Source organism: Periplaneta americana, chromosome 16 (genome assembly GCF_040183065.1).
Source record: "Periplaneta americana isolate PAMFEO1 chromosome 16, P.americana_PAMFEO1_priV1, whole genome shotgun sequence".
NCBI classification, from domain to species: Eukaryota; Metazoa; Arthropoda; class Insecta; order Blattodea; family Blattidae; genus Periplaneta; species Periplaneta americana.
The window spans coordinates 76,821,140-76,843,754 of NC_091132.1; the positions used below are offsets into that span (position 1 = coordinate 76,821,140).

General features: G+C 36.6%; 1 protein-coding gene across 1 annotated transcript in view; it reads left to right on the forward strand.

The window, feature by feature from the left end:
- Positions 1-22,615, forward strand: part of LOC138716495 (carotenoid-cleaving dioxygenase, mitochondrial-like) — a 78,727-nt gene that overhangs the window by 14,261 nt on the left and 41,851 nt on the right. Inside the window, exon 2 of the mRNA XM_069849638.1 lies at positions 13,952-14,085. Coding sequence (XP_069705739.1) covers positions 13,952-14,085 — 134 coding nt within the window. The remainder of the gene's footprint in view (positions 1-13,951; positions 14,086-22,615) is intronic.

Consider the following 22,615-nt stretch of genomic DNA (forward strand, 5'->3'; position numbering starts at 1 on the left):
CGCCACTACTTGCCTTCAGTACGTGAATGAAAAACACAGCAATGTACAGGAAACTCCTCGTACCCATTTGAATGTCTGTGATTACACAATGTAATCACGACACCCGCTTTGGTCACCACTGATGCACAGTCTTACAAAGAAGTTTTGTCGCACAGATACATTAAGTCTCAGAAAGGAGGCAGTGTTAGCCGCGGACTTGTGTAGCATGGAGATTAACTTCTGCCCAAATGTGACTGTTTTGGCTATTGTATACTTCTCCCCTTGTAAATGCTGCTTCATCTGTGAAAATGATGCCTGACGGAAATTCATGTCTCTCCAAGGTCTATCTAAAATCAACCGACAAAACAGCATCTAAGCAGCAGGTCACCTGGACGCAAAGATTGCACTTGGTGTGGATGGAATGGATACAGTCTTTCCTCTTGTAAAACATTCCACACTAGTCAAGAGTGACTCCAACTTCACGAGCAACTGATCTCTTACTTGTTGACGGCCCAAAATGTCTTCGTCGAACTCCGGAGTTCGTACTGATCGCCTGGCAGTACTGCAGATGTTTCTAAAGAACTTGAGGGTACTTTCCGGGGGATATTCAATATTAAATTAAGTTCGCTTATTGTTATTCTCCAATTCTCTCTGACAAGAGCATCAACATCTTGAATTGAATTTGACGTGATAGCGTTGAGCGCTTGATATGGACGTGGATTGCCCTGTGGATATATTCTGCCGGGCGAAACACGTATCCCCATCATTTACATCTGATTTCCCTTAGAATGTCTCTCCATATACTACAAACATTCTGTAAAGATATTTCAGCAGGTGTACACTTTTCTGTAGTCTAAGAAGAAAAATAATAACTACAGCACTCTTTTGGAATCTTCAATCTTGCACCATTCTCTTTTCTTTTTTTACTTATTCGGAGCATCAAGTATGCCAACCACACATATTCCTGAAAGAGTTGATGCATGTACTTCTGTTGCACATGCTGTAGTAAACCTCGGCCGACTTTCATTTCAACTAACCAATTTATTAGGCCCATATCCCCTATATGCAATATAGAGAGAATGTTTCTTTATTCATGCCTAGAGGAACTACAAAAGAAACAAGGGCTGGATAAAACGTTATGGCAACACTGCTGTCACAAGACGATGGTACGTTCGAGAGCTGCCAGCTGTGTGGACATGATCAAGGACTGTTAGATGAGTTAGTGCAGCCAGCGGCGACAGTACTCTGTCAATCTACTGCAGTGTGTAGAATGTTTCCTTTCATAGGGATAGTGCGAGCGCTCTAAGATCATGTTTACAAAACTAGAGCAACGTTCCTGCATCAAAATTGATGTGGCACGAGGTCGTAGTACACAAGAATGTTTTCAGGGACTGTGAGAAGCACCACCACCTTCGTCCAGCGCTCAGGAGAAAACGACGACACTTGGTGGTACAGAACCCCATTATTCTTCATGACAATGCAAGGAGTCACACCGCTGCTGCTGTCAAGGACCTCTGGCGCCGCTGGCAATGGAAGATTCTAGAACAGCCAAAATAGTCACCCGATATGAGTCCATGCGATTACAATCTCTTCGCCAAAGTGAAAGAACCACTGTGAGGGACCCGGTACAATACCAGAGATAAACTTATTCGTACTATAGGGCGGTCAATACGGAATATCAACAAACATTGACGCGCTAATGGTGTACGACGCCTCCCAAACATTTGGCAAAATGTGATAAATAAGGAGGGCGAATATATTGAAGGTACGTAAATGTTGTACCCCTGTAAATAAAACAATGTCAGAATTATCGAACTGTTGCCTTTACTTTTTATCCACCCTTTTGTATTTTACATGAATTGTATTGTGAAAATATATGCGTATTGTAATGTAAACATATCTTGCACACATTACATCCTTATTTTTCAAGGCGGTGCCACTTTTTACTGCTATTTGTCTTTCCTGACGCTCATATTTGTTAAATGGAGAGATGTGTTTTATGTAAATGCCTGGTGGGAAAAAGATTGTGACCATTGTGTTAATTGATTACATAAATCTGACAAATCTAGTCTGTTGTATTTGTACAATTTGTGAGTACCAACAATAGATTGTTAATAAATTAGGAACGATAAGCATTGTATGTTTGTATATAGGCCTATGTCTGCAATATTGTATTTTCTTAGAGATACTAAGTAAAGAATTAGGTAAATTCATTGATATGGTATACTGCGTATTCAGTTCAAAGTGTGCCATGGCTCGCTGTATGTCGTCATGTGGCTAGCCGATGAGCCTAGAGAATTCAATCTTCCTACATTTCCGCAGAGGCGTATTACCTATGTGCAAGAGAAGTTGCCTGGCAAGTACGGCGTTCATTCTGAAGAGTACTTACCGATTCGTACCGTAACGCCGATAGTGGCAGGAATGTGAACTGTTTGGAAACACGTACTGAGGTGAATTTTTTTTCTTACTGTCGGGATATGGGGAGAGGGTTAAGACTATTACTTACGTACAGTATTTGTTGACATTAATTCCGACGGTCAACATAGACACGGAGCATTTGATTTGTGTTGTGGAATGTTGCCATACGCAACCGATGATAACAAATACCCTGCGTACGACTTGCCCGCGCAAAACACAGTTCGAAAGAGGTTGTGGTAGCACACAGACCGTACAGACCGCCATGTGTTGCTACGACGTTCAAGTTATACCGTACATGTTCTTAAGTTCAGATTGAACTCCTTCATTAATAGGCAACTGTTCTGACATAAAAGCTGAAACTCGCTTCAAATCACTGACTCACCAACAATGACGTCATGACACACTTTGAAATGAACACCCAGTAGTTCATTCGTTATGTCGTGAAACCTACCTGCGCGTGAGAAGAAGAAGAAGAAGAAGAAGAAGAAGAGGAAGAAGAAGAAGTGGACTGGGAGCTTTCCCTCCCACTTCAACCAGCTAGCTCATTTACTCTCACAATAAGGTTCTTACCATAAGCTACGGCGCACGCATGTACTTGGTTTCACAAGATAACAAATGATCAATAGCCTACCTAGGCTATTATACAGAACACATAAATATTATCTGACCGACAAACTTCGTGACGTAATAGTATATGTGTTCAAAACAAATAACTTTTAACACAAAGGTGGTTCGGAAATGTTATCTTTAGTTGATAGAGACCGCCGACTTCCAAGTCCACTACACATTGCACTCAAAGCTGTGCTTATAGAAATATTTTAGTTCAAACTTGTACCAATTGTTTTAGACAGCACGGAATATTGCAATAAAAATTGTAATATACAGAGTCCGCCAAAAAAATGTATACACACTTTGTCAGACTGTATCGGGAGACTGATATTGTAAATTGATTTGAATTACGAGTATGTTGTAGTATGGTCTTTCGCTCAACAGATGTCGGTACTTTCATACTTTCATCGCGACAGTGAGAAAACAAAATGGCTGGAGCACGCTTGACCACAGCACAGTCTACTATATACAGTCACGAAGCTTGGGATGATTTTTTGCAAATCTCGAGATAGTTGCTAGCCGCTTGGAGCGCTGTGAGTACTAGGAACAATAGATTGTGCCACAGCCATCGTGATCTAATGCAGGCCGTAAGACAGACCATGGAACTCGCTTAACCCCGATCACGAAGGGCGGCGTTTCAACCATTATAAATTAGTTGGAATGCATAAACAGTAACATATGTTTCTCTAAAATGTAGTGTAATTCCATTAATAAAATTTAAAACAATGATTAGGAGACACTTCAGACATAATTCACTTGCGAGTTAAGATGTAATATTATTTATGGTGTGAAAATTACGTTGTTCGTATGTGTAATACCTGCCTTTATTTCGATTAAATATTGCGAAATTCTTGTACATTCGTTTATGCACGATTCAATAATTTTCAATTGCACCGCACGGATATTTAGATATGTTGAAATTACAGGTTATGTTTACTGTACCAGTTGCCCCTTTCTGTCTAAATTTAGTGATCTCCAATGCCTTGCCATTCATATAAAAATTATAGGTTATGTTTACTATATTTAACTTATATTCCTAAATTCGCAATCATACATTATAATTAAGCATAATGTCATGTATGATACCCTGGACATTCAATTTGTCTGTATTTTAATACTACAATTGAGTACTGAATTACTGTATTTATCTACTACCTAAGAGACGAAGTAACACAATTGTACGTACACTAATTTCATAGGAGTGGTATGGTAAATGTTTTGTCTAAAATTAAGGAAGGTAGATGTGCTAAATTGAAATCATAATATAAATTCTTTTTTATTAAACCTCAAAATAGCTTCCATTCTAAACTAAAAATGTTGACGCGAGCAGATTATGTTAACATGTAAAATACTCTTCACATTAAAATAACACAGTTTTGTAATTATTTCTGCAACATATTATGCAACAAGAAGTAAACAGAACTTATGGACACATTACACTAAATAAAGCTTAGCAATGATAAGCAATAAAGTTATAATATAATATTTCACTGAGCTCCATACACTGAAATAGAAAACCCGAACAAACATTACGGCCTGGTTTTGACTGTGCCATATTTCGCATTTTTGTGAAAAGCTACGTAAACTGTGAATGTTCGTTATCGGTTGTAATAAATGTAAATGGCTAAAATACAATAATTTGAATAATAATATGGGACAAGAAGACGTTTGTAGTACTATAAATTGTAAGAAAAATAGGTTAGAGTTATCCTTCTTCCGAAAGATCCAGGAAGGTGAGTTTATAGAATATAATGTATATTTTATGAAAATAATATATAAACCTTATGTAGGCCTATTTCATATTTCAATAGTGGAAGGAAGGTGTTAATTTTTTTCAAAAGAACACGATATCGAAAGTACAATACATTTTATGGTCTGCTAGGGAAAGAGTCTGTGATAGTAGCGATCCTGGTGGTGAGCAACTATCTATGGATGCATATTTCAACTGTCTATGTTTGCATATTTAGTAAGTATATACAGTCACGAAGCTCAATACGTAGGGAATATGCATCCATAGATAGTTGCTAACCACTAGGATCGCTACTATCGCCTCATCATAGACAATGCGAAATAGCACCGGCACAGTCTATTGTTCCTAGTAGTCTACCCTCAACAACTCAACCTTCGTGACTGTATATACTAGACTGTGGCTTGATGTTCGAGTAGCGAAAATGTATTCTGAAGTGGTTCATGAGGATTGATAATGCCGTTGTTTCTCTAACTTCTCATAAAAGTGCATACATGTCGATATTAAACTGAAGGAGTGAGGATCCACAACTCATATCATTCTCATCATAAAGCAAGTCATGAAATGTTTGCCATGTGGCAACTTTTATATTGTGTGGAATATGCATGCTTGTTCTTGTATAGAACCTAAAGATGCGATATGAGCGCTATTATTACGATACGATTGGGAATTTTGCTGATTGTATGAATTCCAATCCATTTTGAACAATCGCAGTGTTTATTATGTTTAAATAGAAAAATAGGCGTCTTATGAGTGAACAAAGGGGCTTTATCAGCGATAAAAAGAAAATACTAAAAACTACACACTACTATTAGCCCATGTACTGGGTTTTTGCCGGAAGGGAGAATTAATGAGAATTGACCGCCATAGTAAAATTCGCTCAATGATTGTCAATGAACTTCGCCGGGCTGATAAGCATGAGGTGTAGGAGGAAATTGGATGCTTTTCCGCTGATGGATCATCTCGAAGAGCAGATACCATTGTTACAGACCGAAAAAAAAATTGTGGACTCATTTTAGATCCCACAATCGGTTTTGAGAATCGCGAGGGACAACCTAGAGAAGTCTGCAAAGAAAAACGTGCAATTTATCTGCCATGCTGCAGTGATTTTGGAACCAAATGTAAGATCAAGACAAGGGACGTTATAGGAATTATGGGTGCTAGAGGCGCACAATCCCACTGGAGTCCTTAGAAGTCTTCCGGAAATTAAAAGTCCCTGACAGCACGCTGGAGGTGATATCCTCAATTGCACTGAAGTCATCGATTTGCGTAATTAATCATTATTTATATTCTTTATAAAATGTTATTTGTGTTGTAGCCTAAATTGTCTGTTGTATTTCCAATATTTTTTTCAATAATAGCCTACCTAACTAGGGTTTCTATTAAAAGAAAAAATTGAATTAAATATAAATAGTCATTTAGAATTGATTAAACCCTGGTTGGGACGGCTATCAAATATCTGTAAAATATTTAATTGTTTCTAACATTTATACATTAACTTAAAGCTTTTGAACAATTTTTGTCCACCGCTGTACATAAACGGTTAACATGTCTGGGTTCAAGTCTTAGTTGAGACAAGTTATCTGGTTCAGATTTTTCCGGAGTTTTCCCTCAATCCATTCATTAAGAGCATTAATGCTGGGTAACTTCCGGTGCTGGACTCTGGCTTTATCACCTTCACTTCACTCAGATGCTAGATAACCATCGCAGTTGTTAAAGCGTTGTAAAATAAACCAATTAAAAACAAGTTTTGTTAATTAAAATGATAAATTATTTTACTGTTTAACACAGTTCTTTATGCATGTCCTCAAGAACGTCTACGTTGGTATGTTGTGTGAGTGACACTCTTTTTTTTTTATTTATTTATCGCGTAACCTGTACCGTTACTACTTATCTGTTGACATAAATAAATTACAAGTGCATAAAATTATTGAAGTGGCGCAACTTGGAAATATTACACTAATTTTCTTGCGTTTTTGAAGCTACTCCATGTAACACATTACCGCAATAATTTATGTAAGTTCCGATAATTTTAGTCCCAATCAGAGAATAATTAAAATGATTTAAGTATGTTTCTTATGAAAGTCTTTACATTGAGTCTATAAGGCAGCGGTGACCAAAGCAGGTGTCGTGATTACATAGTGTAATCACAGACATTCAAACGGGTACGGGGAGTTTCATGTACATTGCTGTGTGTGTCATTCACGTACTGTAGGCAAGCAGTGGCGGTATCATGTCGCTCTACAAACTCTGTCTCTACAAGCAGTAAGAGTTGGTTTCGTAAAGAATGAGAACTTTTTTTGTTGTTCTGTCGGTCAAAATGTAACATGTCTACTTTGCTCAACACTTCAATTAGGAGTATATAGGAACATTTCTTGCCACCTTGAATAATGTATTATTATTATTATTATTATTATTATTATTATTATTATTATTATTATTATTATTGACCACTAAGTATGTGTTTCTATAATTCTCCTGTACGTGCATGAATGTTGATATTTTTAGATCTTTTCCTTAGAAGGATGAAATTATTAGGTTTTATCTCAGTTTTAATCTTCTTAATCTTTAGATGAGGGTAACTATTTATTAGTTATTCGTTTAATAATAATATTGTAGAAAAACTTGTTCAATTTTATGTACCAACGAACTGTTGAACGCAAGGAATTGACATGTCTTAAATCATAGCCAGGAAGAGAAAAATGAGATAAATAAATGTAAGGAAGTCAGCTACCTAACGGGGTTTGAAATATCTCGTGCTCTAAAGTCTTTTAATAGAACAGAATTTCTCAAAAGATTAATGATCAAAATAGCTTAAATAACTTGTCCATTAGAATTGTTTAATATTGAAAAACTACGAATTTCTCGACAAAGTATCGAGAAAATAATTTAGAAAATTCGTGATTATATTCAAGAGGAAGGTTAAAAAAAGAAGCAGGAAAAATCGTATATTATTCACTGGCTCTTGATGACAGCAGTGACATTACTGTACGCCAAAGCTTCTGATTTTTATCCTTAGGATTGATCAAGATGTTAATACAGGAACCACCACTGGCTATAATTTTCATGCCAACTACCTTTCCTCCCACTCCTTACTTCATAGGCTGTCTGCTCGAGTTTTGGTCACCGCTGCTATAAGACATCAGTGTCGTCCAATAAACACAGTGTCTACAAAGCGTCTGTGCTTTAGACAGAATTCGAACACCATGAACATAGTCACCATGTAGCGTAATGATATTGTACCGGGACATCACTTTATTTTTACTTGCATTTTTATTGTACCTGCGTTTCTGAATGTACTTGATTCCCACCCCTTGCAGTAATGTTCTTGCTCCCGTCAGCCACACAAACTTACGGCCGCTGTTGCATTCGAAGTCTGCTAGCAGTGAAGTAAAGAGCACAGAGTATAGTGTGTTTCAGAAATATGGTTGCGTTTTCCATAGAAGCAAGAGCCTATATTATTGAAGCTTATTTCCAGGGGTAGGTATTTATGGAGATTAATTTTATCATTTGTGTTTTTTAATATTGGTGTCGGCGGAGATTGATTTGTACTTTTGTTGGATATTAATGGAAATTTTGGAAAATACAATTTTTTAAAATTGGAATATTAACTCAGTATGAATATTACTTTCCAAATAAATAACATTAAAGGTTCATTGGATTCTGGTAAAGGTGCGGTATGGCCAATAGACAATATTTGTTGGATTGAGACTGTATTTAACACACATTCATTAAAAACGAAAAAAAAAAAAATCTTGTAGCCCTCAAATGAATACTTTCAAATTATTAGTGAAATGTTGAATTCTCCGTCTTTTGAGTTCACTAATGTAATGAGAACACCTGGAATACCATGTAATGTAGCTTACTTGAATGTGCAACAAATTCAAATAAAAAAAAAAGTCCGAAAAAAGAACTCGGAATATGAAATTCGCTATAAAACGACACTATAATAATAATTCGCAAATGTGTCCATATTTAGCTATTAGAACTCCATTTCGCGATTATTTTATCCGCATATTATTAATCAGAATCACTTAATTCGTGAAGATTAGTAAACATCTATTGTATATCTATTATGTCGTGATTTTCGCGATCTCCGTAAATATCCGGCCCTGCTTATTTCGCACAAGTACGGTTTGTAGCATGACTGAATAACTTTGCAGTGAAGATTAGAGTTACCGAAAGTACGGTAATATGCTGAATAAAGTAGCCATTATATAATGAATAAAACCGCCTGAAGAGTTGAGTTTGTGAAAAAAAAAATGTTACCACTCTACTGTATTTTGATAAAATACCGTAAAAGTAATGACCAAACTGAAAATCCTAATATCGTATTTCCCTGTAACATAAGTGGATACACTACTTTTCTCTCCTCCTATAGCTAGTAAAATGATTTGTTTACATATTGCACTAGTAACAGCAAACTCCTGTAATGGAAGGGGGTAACAGTGTTTCCGAGTATAGCCAGGTTAATGTTAAAAATGTTGGTAAAAATAAAGTGATGTCCCTTTATAATGTTATCTTTTTTTTTATCAGTCACGTGTATAGCAATTCAAAGTTACTTTTAATGTTACCAGGAAACAGACTGTGTACATTAGGAACTTTTTTTAACTCTGTAAATTCCTTTGTTAAGTAAATGAACGGGCAAACAATATGAAGGCCAAACCTAATGTAAAGTTCTTAAATACTGTTCACAAAGAAAACATAAATATTATGTGAACATGACTCACGTGAAGCATAGGTAAGTTACTGCAAGGAGAACCCGTGATCGGCTTGAGGACGTTGGACTACAAAGCCTTTATTCAGCATCGAATATTAGTAATTGTGGCTGTTATACTTGCAGTATTTATAAAACGCGTGTGTAGCCATTTTACGATTCATTCCAAATAAACACTAAAATCTATTTCCGGCTCACACACAGATGCCAGTCGCCAAGTTTGGCAACAAGGATGACGTCAGAGACGCTGGGAACGGAAAACTGCGAGCAATGATCGGGGCTGTTGAAGTGCGGCCTTTATGTAGCATTCTAGTGTATCCCAGATGATGTTGGTCGTAACGATAATACTACGATAATAATAATAATAATAATAATAATAATAATAATAATAATAATAATAATAATAATAATAATAATAATATTTTTATTAGGAATACCCTACTATGCAATGGTTCTCCTTCAATTCAAACCAATCTGCTGTCGCCAAATTTCCCTGTCCATCATCATCATCATCATCATCATCATCACTGTTCTTTTTTCTGCATGCTTCGTCGGCCAACATTCTCGTGGTCTACTCCTTCCTCTTGTCCCCTCCTCCATTAAATTTCTGTCATCCGTTTTAAATGTCCATACCAACTCAAACGTTTTCCCTCTATTGTTTCTAAAATATTCCTGTCCACCTGCATAATTTCTCTGATTCTATTAAATAACTTCTTTCCCATCTGGAATTTTTTTCTAAAATACAGGGCTACTCAAAAAGAAGGAGCAGATTTCAAATATTTATTTCTTCCAAATTACAAAAGATAGAAACACAATTCCAACGTTCCTGGACAGACGAAAGTTTAAATTTTGAACAGTCCGGGTAGAAGTTCCAATCACGGCCGCATTGGCGCTGTTGTTTGTCTGTAGTAAAATGGCGACAAAATAGAAAAAAGCATTTTGTGTGCTGCAATTAGTAAAACTAGAGTCCATTATTGAAGTTCAACATGCTTTTCGCCGTCAGTTTAATAAACAACCGCCTCGTCATAACTAGATTTACGAGTGGCATCGAAAATTCGTAGAAGATGGTTGCATCTGCAAAGAGAAAAGCACTGGACGTCCACGCACATCTAATGAAAATATCGAGCGTATTCGTACAGTTTAAGAAAAGAGCCCAAAAAATCCACAACACAAGCAAGCAGAGAACTGAACATTCGTCAACCAGCGCTACGGCAAGTTCTGAAACACCGTCTGCACATGAAGTCGTACAAACTGCAGTTATTGCAAGCATTGCATCCTGACGATCACAACAATGACACCATTCCAGGACGTTGGATTGGAAGAGGAGGAGAAGATCAACTTCATCGCCGGTGGCCTCCCAGGTCTCCAGACTTCACTCCTTGTGATTTTTATCTGTGGGGTTACGTAAAAGACCGTGTTTTTATTCCCCCTATGCCTGACATTAGCCTTAACACTGCAATCAACAGCGCCAATGCAGCCGCGCATGAGAAGCAACAGCGCCAATGCGGCCGTGATTGGAACTTCTACCCGGACTGTTCAAAATTTAAACTTTCCTCTGTCCAGGAACGTTGGAATTGTGTTTCCAGCTTTCGTAGTTTGGAAGAAATGAATATTTGAAATCTGCTCCTTCTTTTTGAATAGCCCTGCATATCGCATCATACTCAAAATTTACCTTTCTTATTGCTGGATCGTTTGTAGGTGCATATACACCAAAAAGACAATATTTATTCCAAATATTACTAATTCCATCATTAATAATCTCTCGTTGATACAATTCCAAAGCTTAATTTTGTTCTTAAACTCCTTTTTCATTAGAATGGATACTCCTGCAAGACCCCTGCTGCCTTCATATCTCCTCCGCTCCAGATATGTGAATAGTTTCCACAGTATTCTTCTATAGAACCCTTCTTTTCAGTTTCTGCCAATACTAATATACACATATAGCCTACAGAGTGTTTCCGGGCTAGTGTTACAAACTTTCAGGGATGACGGTGAAGGACACGTGTATCAATTTGAGATGAGGAACCATGGTCCGGAAATGACTGAGTCGAAAGTTATAAGCAAAAATAGTTGAGTAGAAATTGAATTGTAATTTGGCACCACATGCCCTCCTTCCCTTAACCTTTGGAACAGTCGTGAAAAGATGGTCTCTTACGTGGGTACTTGGCCGATACAATGCTATGTGTGAGCTTGTCTACTGTTCCCATTGGCTCATCCGTATTGGAAAATCATGTCTGCATATTCCGCTCTCGTGTACTCCTCCATTTCACCAGGACTGATCGACTGGACACTGCAACTTGTACACATACACTGCTGTCTACAGACGTGCATATCAGGACCGACTATGTCCGTTACACATTGTGCTATCTGCATTGCTTTAGTGTAGTTTCCTGTCCCAACCCCCTCAGACAGCGTACTGAACAGAATACTGTAGGTAGACAACGTAAACAACGTCAGATGAATACAATATGTGTAAGATGTACAGATAAATACACATAAATAAGATGTACAGAGGAATAAAATTATTTCATTTCCACACAACTATTTTTGCTTGTAACTTTCGACTCGGTCATTTCCGGACCAAGGTCCCTTATCTCAAATTGATAATGTGCCCTTCGCCATCATCTCTGAAAGTTTGCAACACTAGCCCGGAAACACCCTGTATACATTAGTTTTCTGCTTCTATAGGTAGGCTATCCCTTTTATTTTGTTCGCAATACCTTGTATATTCCAACAGCCAGATTTCAAAATCTGTTTATTTTTGCTATGGTGCGCAGACTTCGCATCTCGCAGTTATAGAAACTACTCACTATCTCTCGTGTAGTCCGGATTTGTGCGAGGCGAGCCTCGCACGTCGCATACGTCGGTTCAGAAAAGCCAAGGCTTTAAAGTATTGTCTCCGGCTTCGTTAAGTTTGGGTCTTTTAGCAATTAAACATTTTAACGTAGAATGAGGAGCTAGCCCATCGCTACAACCCCCAAACTGGAGGACCGGAAAAGACGGGTCTGAGACGAATAGACTGGCAGTTAAGCACTGCTCAGTGATAGCTTTTACGAACTTTCGCTCTGGTCGCCTGAAAGCCATCACTGATGCATAGTGCTCACTGTGCGTTTGTTTATAAGGCAGTGTAAACTGGAAGGACCAGGTAGGGGGTTTCAGAGTTCCGTTTTACTTCCCCGTTGTATCAAGGACTGTGTTAGATCATAACCAGGCTTCGGTCATGGGCACAGAAACGTATGAAGTTCAGAACGCACGGACGATAGTATTCTGTTGTTCGAGTGGAGTGGGAGATGGAGCGCGCCGTTACGTTGTGTCTCGAAGTGTAAACAGTCCGTCACAGTATGGCACAAAATATATTTCACTCTGTACAGATGCAGTATATACAGTACATTCTTAGTGCAGACAATAAATGTCTACCATTAAAGTATTAACGTGAGTTGTAACCTTCAATCAGGTGTCCCTACGCCGAAGCCTGTTACACGTACCGCAGCCAAGCAGCAATACACACAACGGACCCACCTGTGCTGTTGCAGTCACCCTTCCACACGGCTCATGACGTCATTTATACTCCGTGTACTCTAAACCTCATACTGGTTACTCTGTGTCCCTAGACCGAAGCCTGATCATAACTTACATATGAAGAGTCCACTGCAAGAATGATGGATGTCATTTGGAATACATTTTGCAGGAGAAGCAATTGAAAGTTTGAAATGCTTAGCGCTCAAAGGTTAACTGTGATTTTCCAATCATTACTGGACAATGACTATCAGTGTTAATGCCATGTAACTCTGTATGTACTTTCTATATGTCTTAAGCTATGCATTGACAGTCTTGGTTCATTTTCGACAAGAAAGTGACATCCATCATTCTTGTAGTGGAGTCTCCATATCTGAAAATAAGACATTAAAACAGATTAACCTGTTGTTATCTCCTTCCGTTTTGCATAACTCTTCTTAGACTTGTGCTCATTAATTTCTTGTGACTCTTTATTTTTACGTATTCGGTATAATTTATGATGTAACTACGAGATACAGTACATGCAAGAAATATAATTTTACTAGAATGATTATGAACTTGTAAACCTCTGTAATGTGTGCTGTTCAGTGCTAATGTTTAATTTCTGCTAAAATATAATCATATTGAAATTATTTTGATAAAATACAGTAAACTTATTCTATGGATGGAAAAAAGACCTATAAAATGCTCCAATAAAATATGTATATTTATAACACCATTAAAGTCGGACTGCAATAGTTAACAAAATCTTGTTTAATAAATATTATTGCAACATTATGCAAATTGTTATTTTGTTAAAAATATATTCAAATCACAATTACATAAAAATAAATCTTTCAATCATTGTTTTCTCGAGACATGACTTTTGCTTATGGGCCCTATTTCCGGCTACCGCGTCAATTTTCCTGCAGCTCTTAATTTTTCATTAAATAAATATTGTATACGTATGTTTACTGGGTTCCCAGGTCACATCCCAGAATGGCTCAAAGGAAACTTCGTGAGGCTCGGACCCGGAAAGTTTGACCTCGGAGACTTCGTAATGAACCATTGGTTCGATGGCTACGCCGTGCTTTACAAGTTCAACATCAACAATGGAAAAGTGAGTGACAGTATTAAGCAGCGGTATATATTTTGTAAATACAGTAAAACCTCGATAATCCGGACTAATTGGTGGATAAGTTGACCGGTTTAACGAAAGTCCAGATTAACTGAAATAACCTAAAATAACAGTAGAAAGTGCATTGAAACTCCGTTTACAGTAACAAAACATATTTATTATGGTTTATTTAAAGAGTATAAGTCTAAATACACTGTACAGTACAGTAAAATGTAAAGTAATACATACAATCCAGTAAAATTTTAATACGATAGGTGTAATATTGTAATTCAATAGTTATAACATATAAAAGTAAGTCTTCAAACAAGGTTCTTTAATTTTTTCAAACTCATCTTTTTTTGCCTGTCCGGATTCAGCGAAGTTGGGCTTATCAGGGTCCGGATTAACGAGGTTTTACTGTAATTAATTAGCTGAAACTTGATAAATACGCTTTGAAAATTTGTTTTCACTATTCAGTGTCAACGATAGCAGCGAGGAACGGGAACAATGCAGGTGATAGTAAGTTAAGAGATTGCTACCTATATGTTGTTTAATTCTTCATTTCTCTTTATATAACATGTTCAAAAATACCACTACCAGCCTCGATGCATTTTGCAGTTCGTGTAGTTACATGCCGTGTTGCTAATTTGAGCTAGTTCGGACGTTCCTTAATGTGATCAGAAGAATTTAAAACGGGGGCAAGCAATTGCTCTTTAGCCAACTCCTGAAGCAATAATCTAATGGCGTAAGTCTGGTGATCTCGGTGGCCAAGAAATGATTACCATGTCGACATACTCTGCTTGTGTTAAAGACTGGTGGAATTGTAACTTTACTACACAGAATGTATTCGTAATTAGAAAACTGCTACAACCTCCCTGACACAGACTCGAAGTCGACGAGCCAGAATGGTAAGATTCATTCCTGTACTCCTCATGCGCATTTGCAAGTGACCAACATGAAAAAAGCAATAGTACAACCTGATGTCGTTTTGGTTGCTTCTGCATCACTGTGAGCAATTATGCGGACGAAGAAATAGAGACTAGTGCCTGTTATTTTCAAGTAGCTGTTTACCAGAAACCATTGAGAATAATACATTTGTTTATACAGGGACATCATTTTATTTTTACTAACATTTTTAATGTAAACCTGACTATACCTTTGGATCAACGTTTGAGAATCGGAAACACCGTTTGCTACCCCCTTCCACGACTGGAGTTCGATGATACTGGCGTAATATACAAACAAATCACTTTACTAGGTATAAGAGGGAAGAAAAGTAGTTCATCCATTTACGTGAACTATGAAATATCACGCTTTTGAGTTTGATAATTTTCATTAGGTTTTTGTTTAATCATAATACAGTACAGTATTAACAATGAGTGTTTTTACTCACGAACCGAGCTGTCCATGCGGACGTATTCATTATGCAGTGTATATTATACTGTCTATAGCACATTAGTGTACACTATAGAGAATGAAGTTAAGTTAAATTGAAAAATAATCATAATATAGATATTTAAACACATTTTTGAAAATGGTGGCCGTTCATTTCGATACAGGCTTCAGCTCTAATGTGCATATTATCGCACTATAGACTATTGTATGTAATGCCAATTACCAGTTTCGTCCTTCGTACCAATAACTCATGTTGAAATAATTCTGTACCTACTCTATAAAAGAGTACCTTACGTACTGTAAATTCAATCTTCACTTCTGCCCTATCCGAAAAGATAAAATTACTCAAACATACTATCTACTGTCCGTCCAAGTGGTTATGTCGCAGGGTCGTAGAAAGGGAGGAAATCACGTGACAGTCAATTACTTAACGAGGCCCTTTTATTTAAGTTACTTTAAACAGTTGTACGGGTGTAATATTGCGTAGACGTCCTATTCCTAACAGAAATTAATGTTCTCAGAAAAGAGCTAAGACAGCCTAGCCATTAGCCTTTACAGAGAGGCGAGCAGAAGCAGGTGGGGGAAACCGGGATGCGACGTAGGCAAATGGACTGCAGTATTTGTGCGAAAATGATTCAATATTGAAAGCTCTTTCGTTACTGAAAAACGCGAACATATTTTTGGAACGTACTGTTTACTATAACCGTAAGATTACTATGACTGTATATGCGGTCTTTGATCTGTGTGGAGGAAGGTTGAACTTAATTAGTAGAAGGGGTGGGAGTGAAGTACATTAAAAAACTCAGGTACAATAAAAATTGAAGCAAAAATAAAATGATGTCCCTGTATGATATTTTCCCTTGAGAATTACCCATACTATCACTCCTCAACGTAAGACCCTTTCCTCCTGAATCACCCCGTATATATCCGTTACAAGAAAGCCTAGTTCTGAGTACTTCTATTAATCTTGCAGACTTAAAAATCATTATAGAATATACACAGTAAAAATTCCATTGCTTATATCCATATCTAGAGGATCATAATTTTGAGAGGTCGTTCATTCACTTCACACTAACTTAAACGGCTACAGAATACATATGATTTGGAGTTATTTACGATACAAATGTTAAATATGAAATTTTATTCTGTGAGTAAGGATATTTGTGAATTGAGTCCTCAGATCAAGTGTAGCTAACCTACTAACAAGATAAAATCAGTTTTAACATGTCATACAGTGTTGCCAACGCTCTCAGATTGGTCTTACAAACCCGCTATATATCCGTCAGATTTAGAAAATTGTATCATAGTATATACATAACTCTTTTTACTATAATATCAGAAGAACCTAAATATTCATGTACTGAGATGTCGTTTGACTCTTCCAACAATAAACTGTATGGACTGTCATGAATAGAGACCAGATTTTAAAAGGAATCCTTTTTTTTTATTTCAACATCAAACATGAAATAATTAATTACGATGTTCAAAACTATCTTCCACCGACCAAATTATGTGGTTTTTACTTCCCTTTTTTTAGTCCATATTTCCTTTTATCCCAATTTTTTTTAATCTCTTATTTTGGTCCTTTTTTACAGAATATCGCAAACATTTGGATAATTTTCCTATATGTTTTCCGATAGGCTGTAACATCCTGAGCAAGCGAAAATAAATATCGTTCTTCTTCTGATTCTAGACATTGAAAAACTAATAAAGTGTGCTGATTTAGAGTTCAGGATAAAAAGAAAATTTTCACCTCTGGTTTCAGTTGATGTTGAGCGGTCATTTTTTGTTTATAAAGACATTCTGCATTCAAAGAGGCAGAATCATATTGAAATGTTGAATGTGATCGAATACAACAATTTCCTTATGTTGTGAAGCGATAAATATAAGCTTGTGTATGCTATGTGTATCCATGAATGTGCGGTATAGCATGTAGCGAGCAGCTGATTGTGTCACGTGGCCATGAAAAAATAATAATAGTAAACTGCCCCCCATCGATGGTAGCTCTTACGGACTCAGTATATCCTCAAAAAAATTATTATACATATGTAAACATAGATATTAAATTTTAAAGAAGGGAAAGAAAGAAAAGGGCGTGAAAAATTACAATTGCTATTAATGTGGCACCATGTGATTAATTAGGATTTGGCAGAATTTTTTAACACAATTATCACAATGTCATCCCTCAGAGATGTTGGCAGAGCAAACTGCTGTCGAAATTCTTCGAAAAAAGCTGGTATAGTCCCTCGAGCACCTATGAGCAAGTCGAATACCTCAACGTGAATTAAGACATATTTCAGCTTGAAATAGTTGACTGTAGACTCATAGATCGACTTCTTCTCAAGGTGGACCTCGGCTGACTGATGACATTCTACTTCAAAACGTATCGTGGGGTCCACAATGATGCCCTGTTTAGTGTCAGCATTGTACGCTAAAATATCTACTCGTCTCGTTGACCCATTTTCAGCTAGACAGGAGGTTTCTTCTTCTACTATCCAGCCCTAATTTCTCAATGCGGCAGCAATTTTGGATCTTACAAGATGATATCTAGAGTTCCTGAAGAGCAATCCCTGTTCACAGAATTCCAACACGTGTGCTAAAGTTTCAATCTCCGGGCAGCCATGTCTGCACCGGGTACCGTCGAGAGATCTGCAGGGAACGGAACGAACAGCTGCTAAATTTGCTGTCATTTTCAAGCTAGAAAATCCTTTCTTGTTTGCAATCCAACTGTTGGCGACTGTTACATCGCTATACATCTCAACACCTTTTCCCCGTCCTGAAAGGGTCTTCCATGATTCATATTCACGACCTCTCAATTCTTCTCGAAAATTTCTAATTGTAGCTTTAGTAAAGTCTTCGGGAAAAGAAAGGCAGAGGGATCACACGACGATTTGAGTTCGACATCTAACTGTCTCATCATGTTAACATGCGGATTATCTGCTCTGATTAATGATAGACAGATGTTACAATGTTGAAGAAAAGCTCCCCACGAAGCGCGTATTAACTGAAGTCCTTTTAACTTTTTACTAGCGTACAGCATGATTGCACGTATGATTAGCTTTATTGAACGTTATTACAAATACGAATGCCTATGGAATGTTCAACCATAATTTTGAGAATCAAATAGACCTAAGTATTGGATTGATATTTAATATTTATTAGTTATATATAGGACTACGCAGTGAAGATGATGATCAACACTGCGCACCATGTGGACACAAAATCTGTATGCATCTTAATTGAACGTGCGTTTTCAACTTGATTCTTTCGATTTCTCCCTAGATCGCATGCGTATGGGCATGGAAAATTGAACCGTGTAGAAGCAGCTTAAAACGTTCTCTTTCACTTGGTATAGGGAAATTCTATGAGGTGAAGAAGAGTTGTCTGGTAAAATAAGCCGGGAGTAGGATTTGTTTTGCTCAACAGAAAGGTAACTCGCTGGACCTCAAACTTTGCCTCGCTTTCAAATCAATAAACATGTTTATTTTATTCCCTCTTATAATTCCTGATTTGAAGCACCGAACGTCGGTTCCAATTTAGACTTATAATTGTGATCCAATAGGTCATTAAATATAAATAAACTAGATAAGATTACAGCTTGCATAAACGCTAAACTTCGTAGGAAATGGAGAGGAAAAGAATATTAGTGACGAGAAAAAGAAAGAAAGAAAGAAAGAAAGAAAGAAAGAAAGTCTTGCTTCTAAATTTTCTCTTTGTGAACTAGCCAGAAAAAAGGACAGCTGTTATGTCTACGTTTTAAACGTAAATGCGCATGCGCCGTGATGAGGTCATGATGGCAGATGCAAGTGAGAAACACTCCTGATATTTTTCCTCGAATCAGCAAAAGTGGGGAATGGAACGCGACGAAAACAAAAGACGAGACTGCATGAGTCAGCTGTCTGACACAGCGAATATTCCAGAATCTGTAACAACTGCTTTGAAACTTCACGTCGGCATTCAAAACAGTGACAGGCAGTGTGGTCATGGATAATATTTATCCATGACGTGGTTGTGAAATATGACCTTGTTTTAGGCATAACTAATCTTGAAATGTTAATAGTGCGGAAAGTTAACCTCAATAAATAATGAGACGGAACTTCCTTTTTGTAAGAAAAACGTAGGCTAATGTTATTCTGCCACTTCAATAGTATATGCTAATGACTAGAGCCTGGATATTTAGGCATTTATAACAGTTAAAATAGGCAGGCAAAAAAGGCAATAAAAACGTAAAAAAAGGCAAAATAATCTTTGAAAAAGGTAGTACCGGTATAAATTTTAAAAAGTCCTAATATATTTTAGCAATAAGTTTAAATATTAACAACATAACTCACATATTTACTTCGTAGGTGACACATGTTGACTTATAAAAGACTTTTTTTCGTGATTAACTGCCTTTTCACAAACCTTGCATAACAAAACTGTTTCATCGGTTTCAAGTTACCCCCATACCTACTGTAGTCAGAAATACGTAGTTCCAAGTTAAAATAACAGTTCTGCCCCCAACTGTTATGTCCATCATAAACCTGACAAAACTGAAGCGAGGTAGTAGTGGTAAGAGGTTGGTAATACAATGTGTAACTTTTTTTTTAGTAGGTTATTTTACGACGCTGTAATGTGTAACTTAACACATATGCTAACATTGACGAGTCTGTGAAGTGACTTAGATATGGCAGTACATAAGAGAATACAACTTCGCAGTCTGGATCCTGCGGACATGTTATTTATGTATGAAAAGTTTTTCTGTAGTAATTTTACTAGAGGTTTTGACTTATCTAGAGAAAATCAAAACTCGAGTGGTATTTAATTGACTATTACAGGATTAGAAGAAAGCATATAAAGATTAGGAGAAATAAAGTACTCTAATACAATAAAATATTAATTGATTTGCTAAAAAACTAAACTGTCACCATCTCATCATTACAAATATTCCGCTAGATGGCAGTAGTATGTTATGATCTGCTGTTCTCTTGTTACTAGTTGTACCAACTATACAATCTTCATTGAACTCTATGGACGATTACTAGTCAAGAAGACTTTGTTGATTCATATGATGAAAGACGAGTGGAACAGAGAAAAATTCTCTCCGGCACCGGGATTTGAACCCGGGTTTTCAGCTCTACGTGCTGACGCTCTATCCACCGGATTTCCATCCCGATGTCGGATCGAATCCTCCGCAGTACTTGGGTACATCATAATAATATTTGTTGATTCAGTTTCATTTTTATTAAAACAGTAGCATTCCACTTCAGTTATCAATATATATTAAACAATCATTGATACGTGTTACCTGGTTGAGGGTTTTTCCGGGGTTTTCCCTCAATCCAATATGAGCAAATGTAGGTAACTTTCGGTGCTGGACCCCAGACTCATTTCACCGGCATTATCACCATCTCATTCAGACGCTAAATAACCTAAGATGTTGATAAAGCGTCGTAAAATAACCTACTTAAATAAAAAAATCATTGATGGGTGACTATCCATAATTTCATACAGCAGAAGCTATAACATAACCTAAATAATATACACAAGATAAATGATAGAAAAGTTTCAATTAAAGATGATGAAATAAACATGAATCATTTTAAAAGGTACAATATTATTGAAAGTAGGCCTACAGTGTTGGCAAATAAAGAAACAAATGGTAAGGAGGTGATAAAAAACAAATGCTAGGGAGGTGATAAAAGTTGTAGGATAAGCAGCCATGATTGATTGAAACACGTCGTTCCGTACAGTTTTATTGGTCAAAAGTAGTATGACGTAGTAAAAGTGTAATAGTCTTTTTAAAGATCTACGCACGGTCCCAAGTTTTTTTCGAACTTCCAAAATAAATAACTTATGTAAAACGCACTTCAGATACCATTCTATCTGGAGATAAAACCAATAGTGTGTTCGATAGGGTTGAAAACTGCGTCACAATATAGTATTTTTTTAATTTTGTATCATAGGTTTTTTCCACTTTATAATTAATGCCTTGTAACGGTTAACTATGACTCTTTATTTCTTGTTATCTATTTTCAGTGATAATAATTACACTACCCAACATGAAATTTACCTCCGTGAAGATAATACATGTTTTTAGTCCATTTTCACGCGTAAATTCTACAAACAATGCTTAAAATGTCGCATCACGTCACAACTTTTGGATATTTTAGATATCCTATATTTTAAACGATTTCGCGTGCTATCTTGTAACACGCGTGTCATATGTTGGCTGTCACTTTTATACACGATTACTTACATACTTACAAAATGTAAAGATGAAAATGTGTTATTTGTTATACTATCTAACCAAGGCTTTGTCAATTATCAGGATACCGGTAATAAATCTGTCTTTTCTTCTAGAAGTAGACACCCAGGTAGAGACCACTCTGGCACTTCTAATGGGGTTGTAAAATAATATTATTTCCTGCATAAAACGTGATGCAACTTACGTGAGAATATGTGTTTCTGTGTAGACGTTAATGGTTTAATGAGTGAACTAGGGGTTAACCTTAATCCAGATGACTTGAGATTGTTTGTAGATTCACCTAAGTTTAGCTTAAAAGCAGTGTTACTTCGTGATAATGAATTTCCATCTGTTCCGGTTTTTCATTCTGTAGATCTTAAAGAAATTTATGAAAGTATGGTCAAATACCTTACTATAATAAAACCGGGTAGCTGTATACTAGCAGCATTGGCGTGAGTGCGAAATATCGCGGACCTGACACCTAGCGGAGAGGGATGGAATTACGTCCACATATACAAATATTAACATAGCGGGATTCTGACTATTGTTAAAAACGTGAGTTACTAATGTGGAGTAATATATGAAACACTTAAAAAATGTTGATTAATATTTAATGTAAAATTTTCTTATATCAAAGCTGCATATTATGAGAAATATTGCATACTAAATATTACTTTCCGTATTTAATTGTTACATATTTTTTCTTTGGTTTAGTGAGACAAAATCAATTCTGATATTAGGAATGAATTTACAATAATGCTTTATATACGCATTGCTGACAACTGCAAAGATAAAATTGATAGTAATCTGATGCTTGTAATAATTAGTAAAGGCATGTGGACAACAAAATAAACTTAATTTGATAAAACCTTAAAATTTCCGATACATTTTAACTTCTATTCATTTATTAGG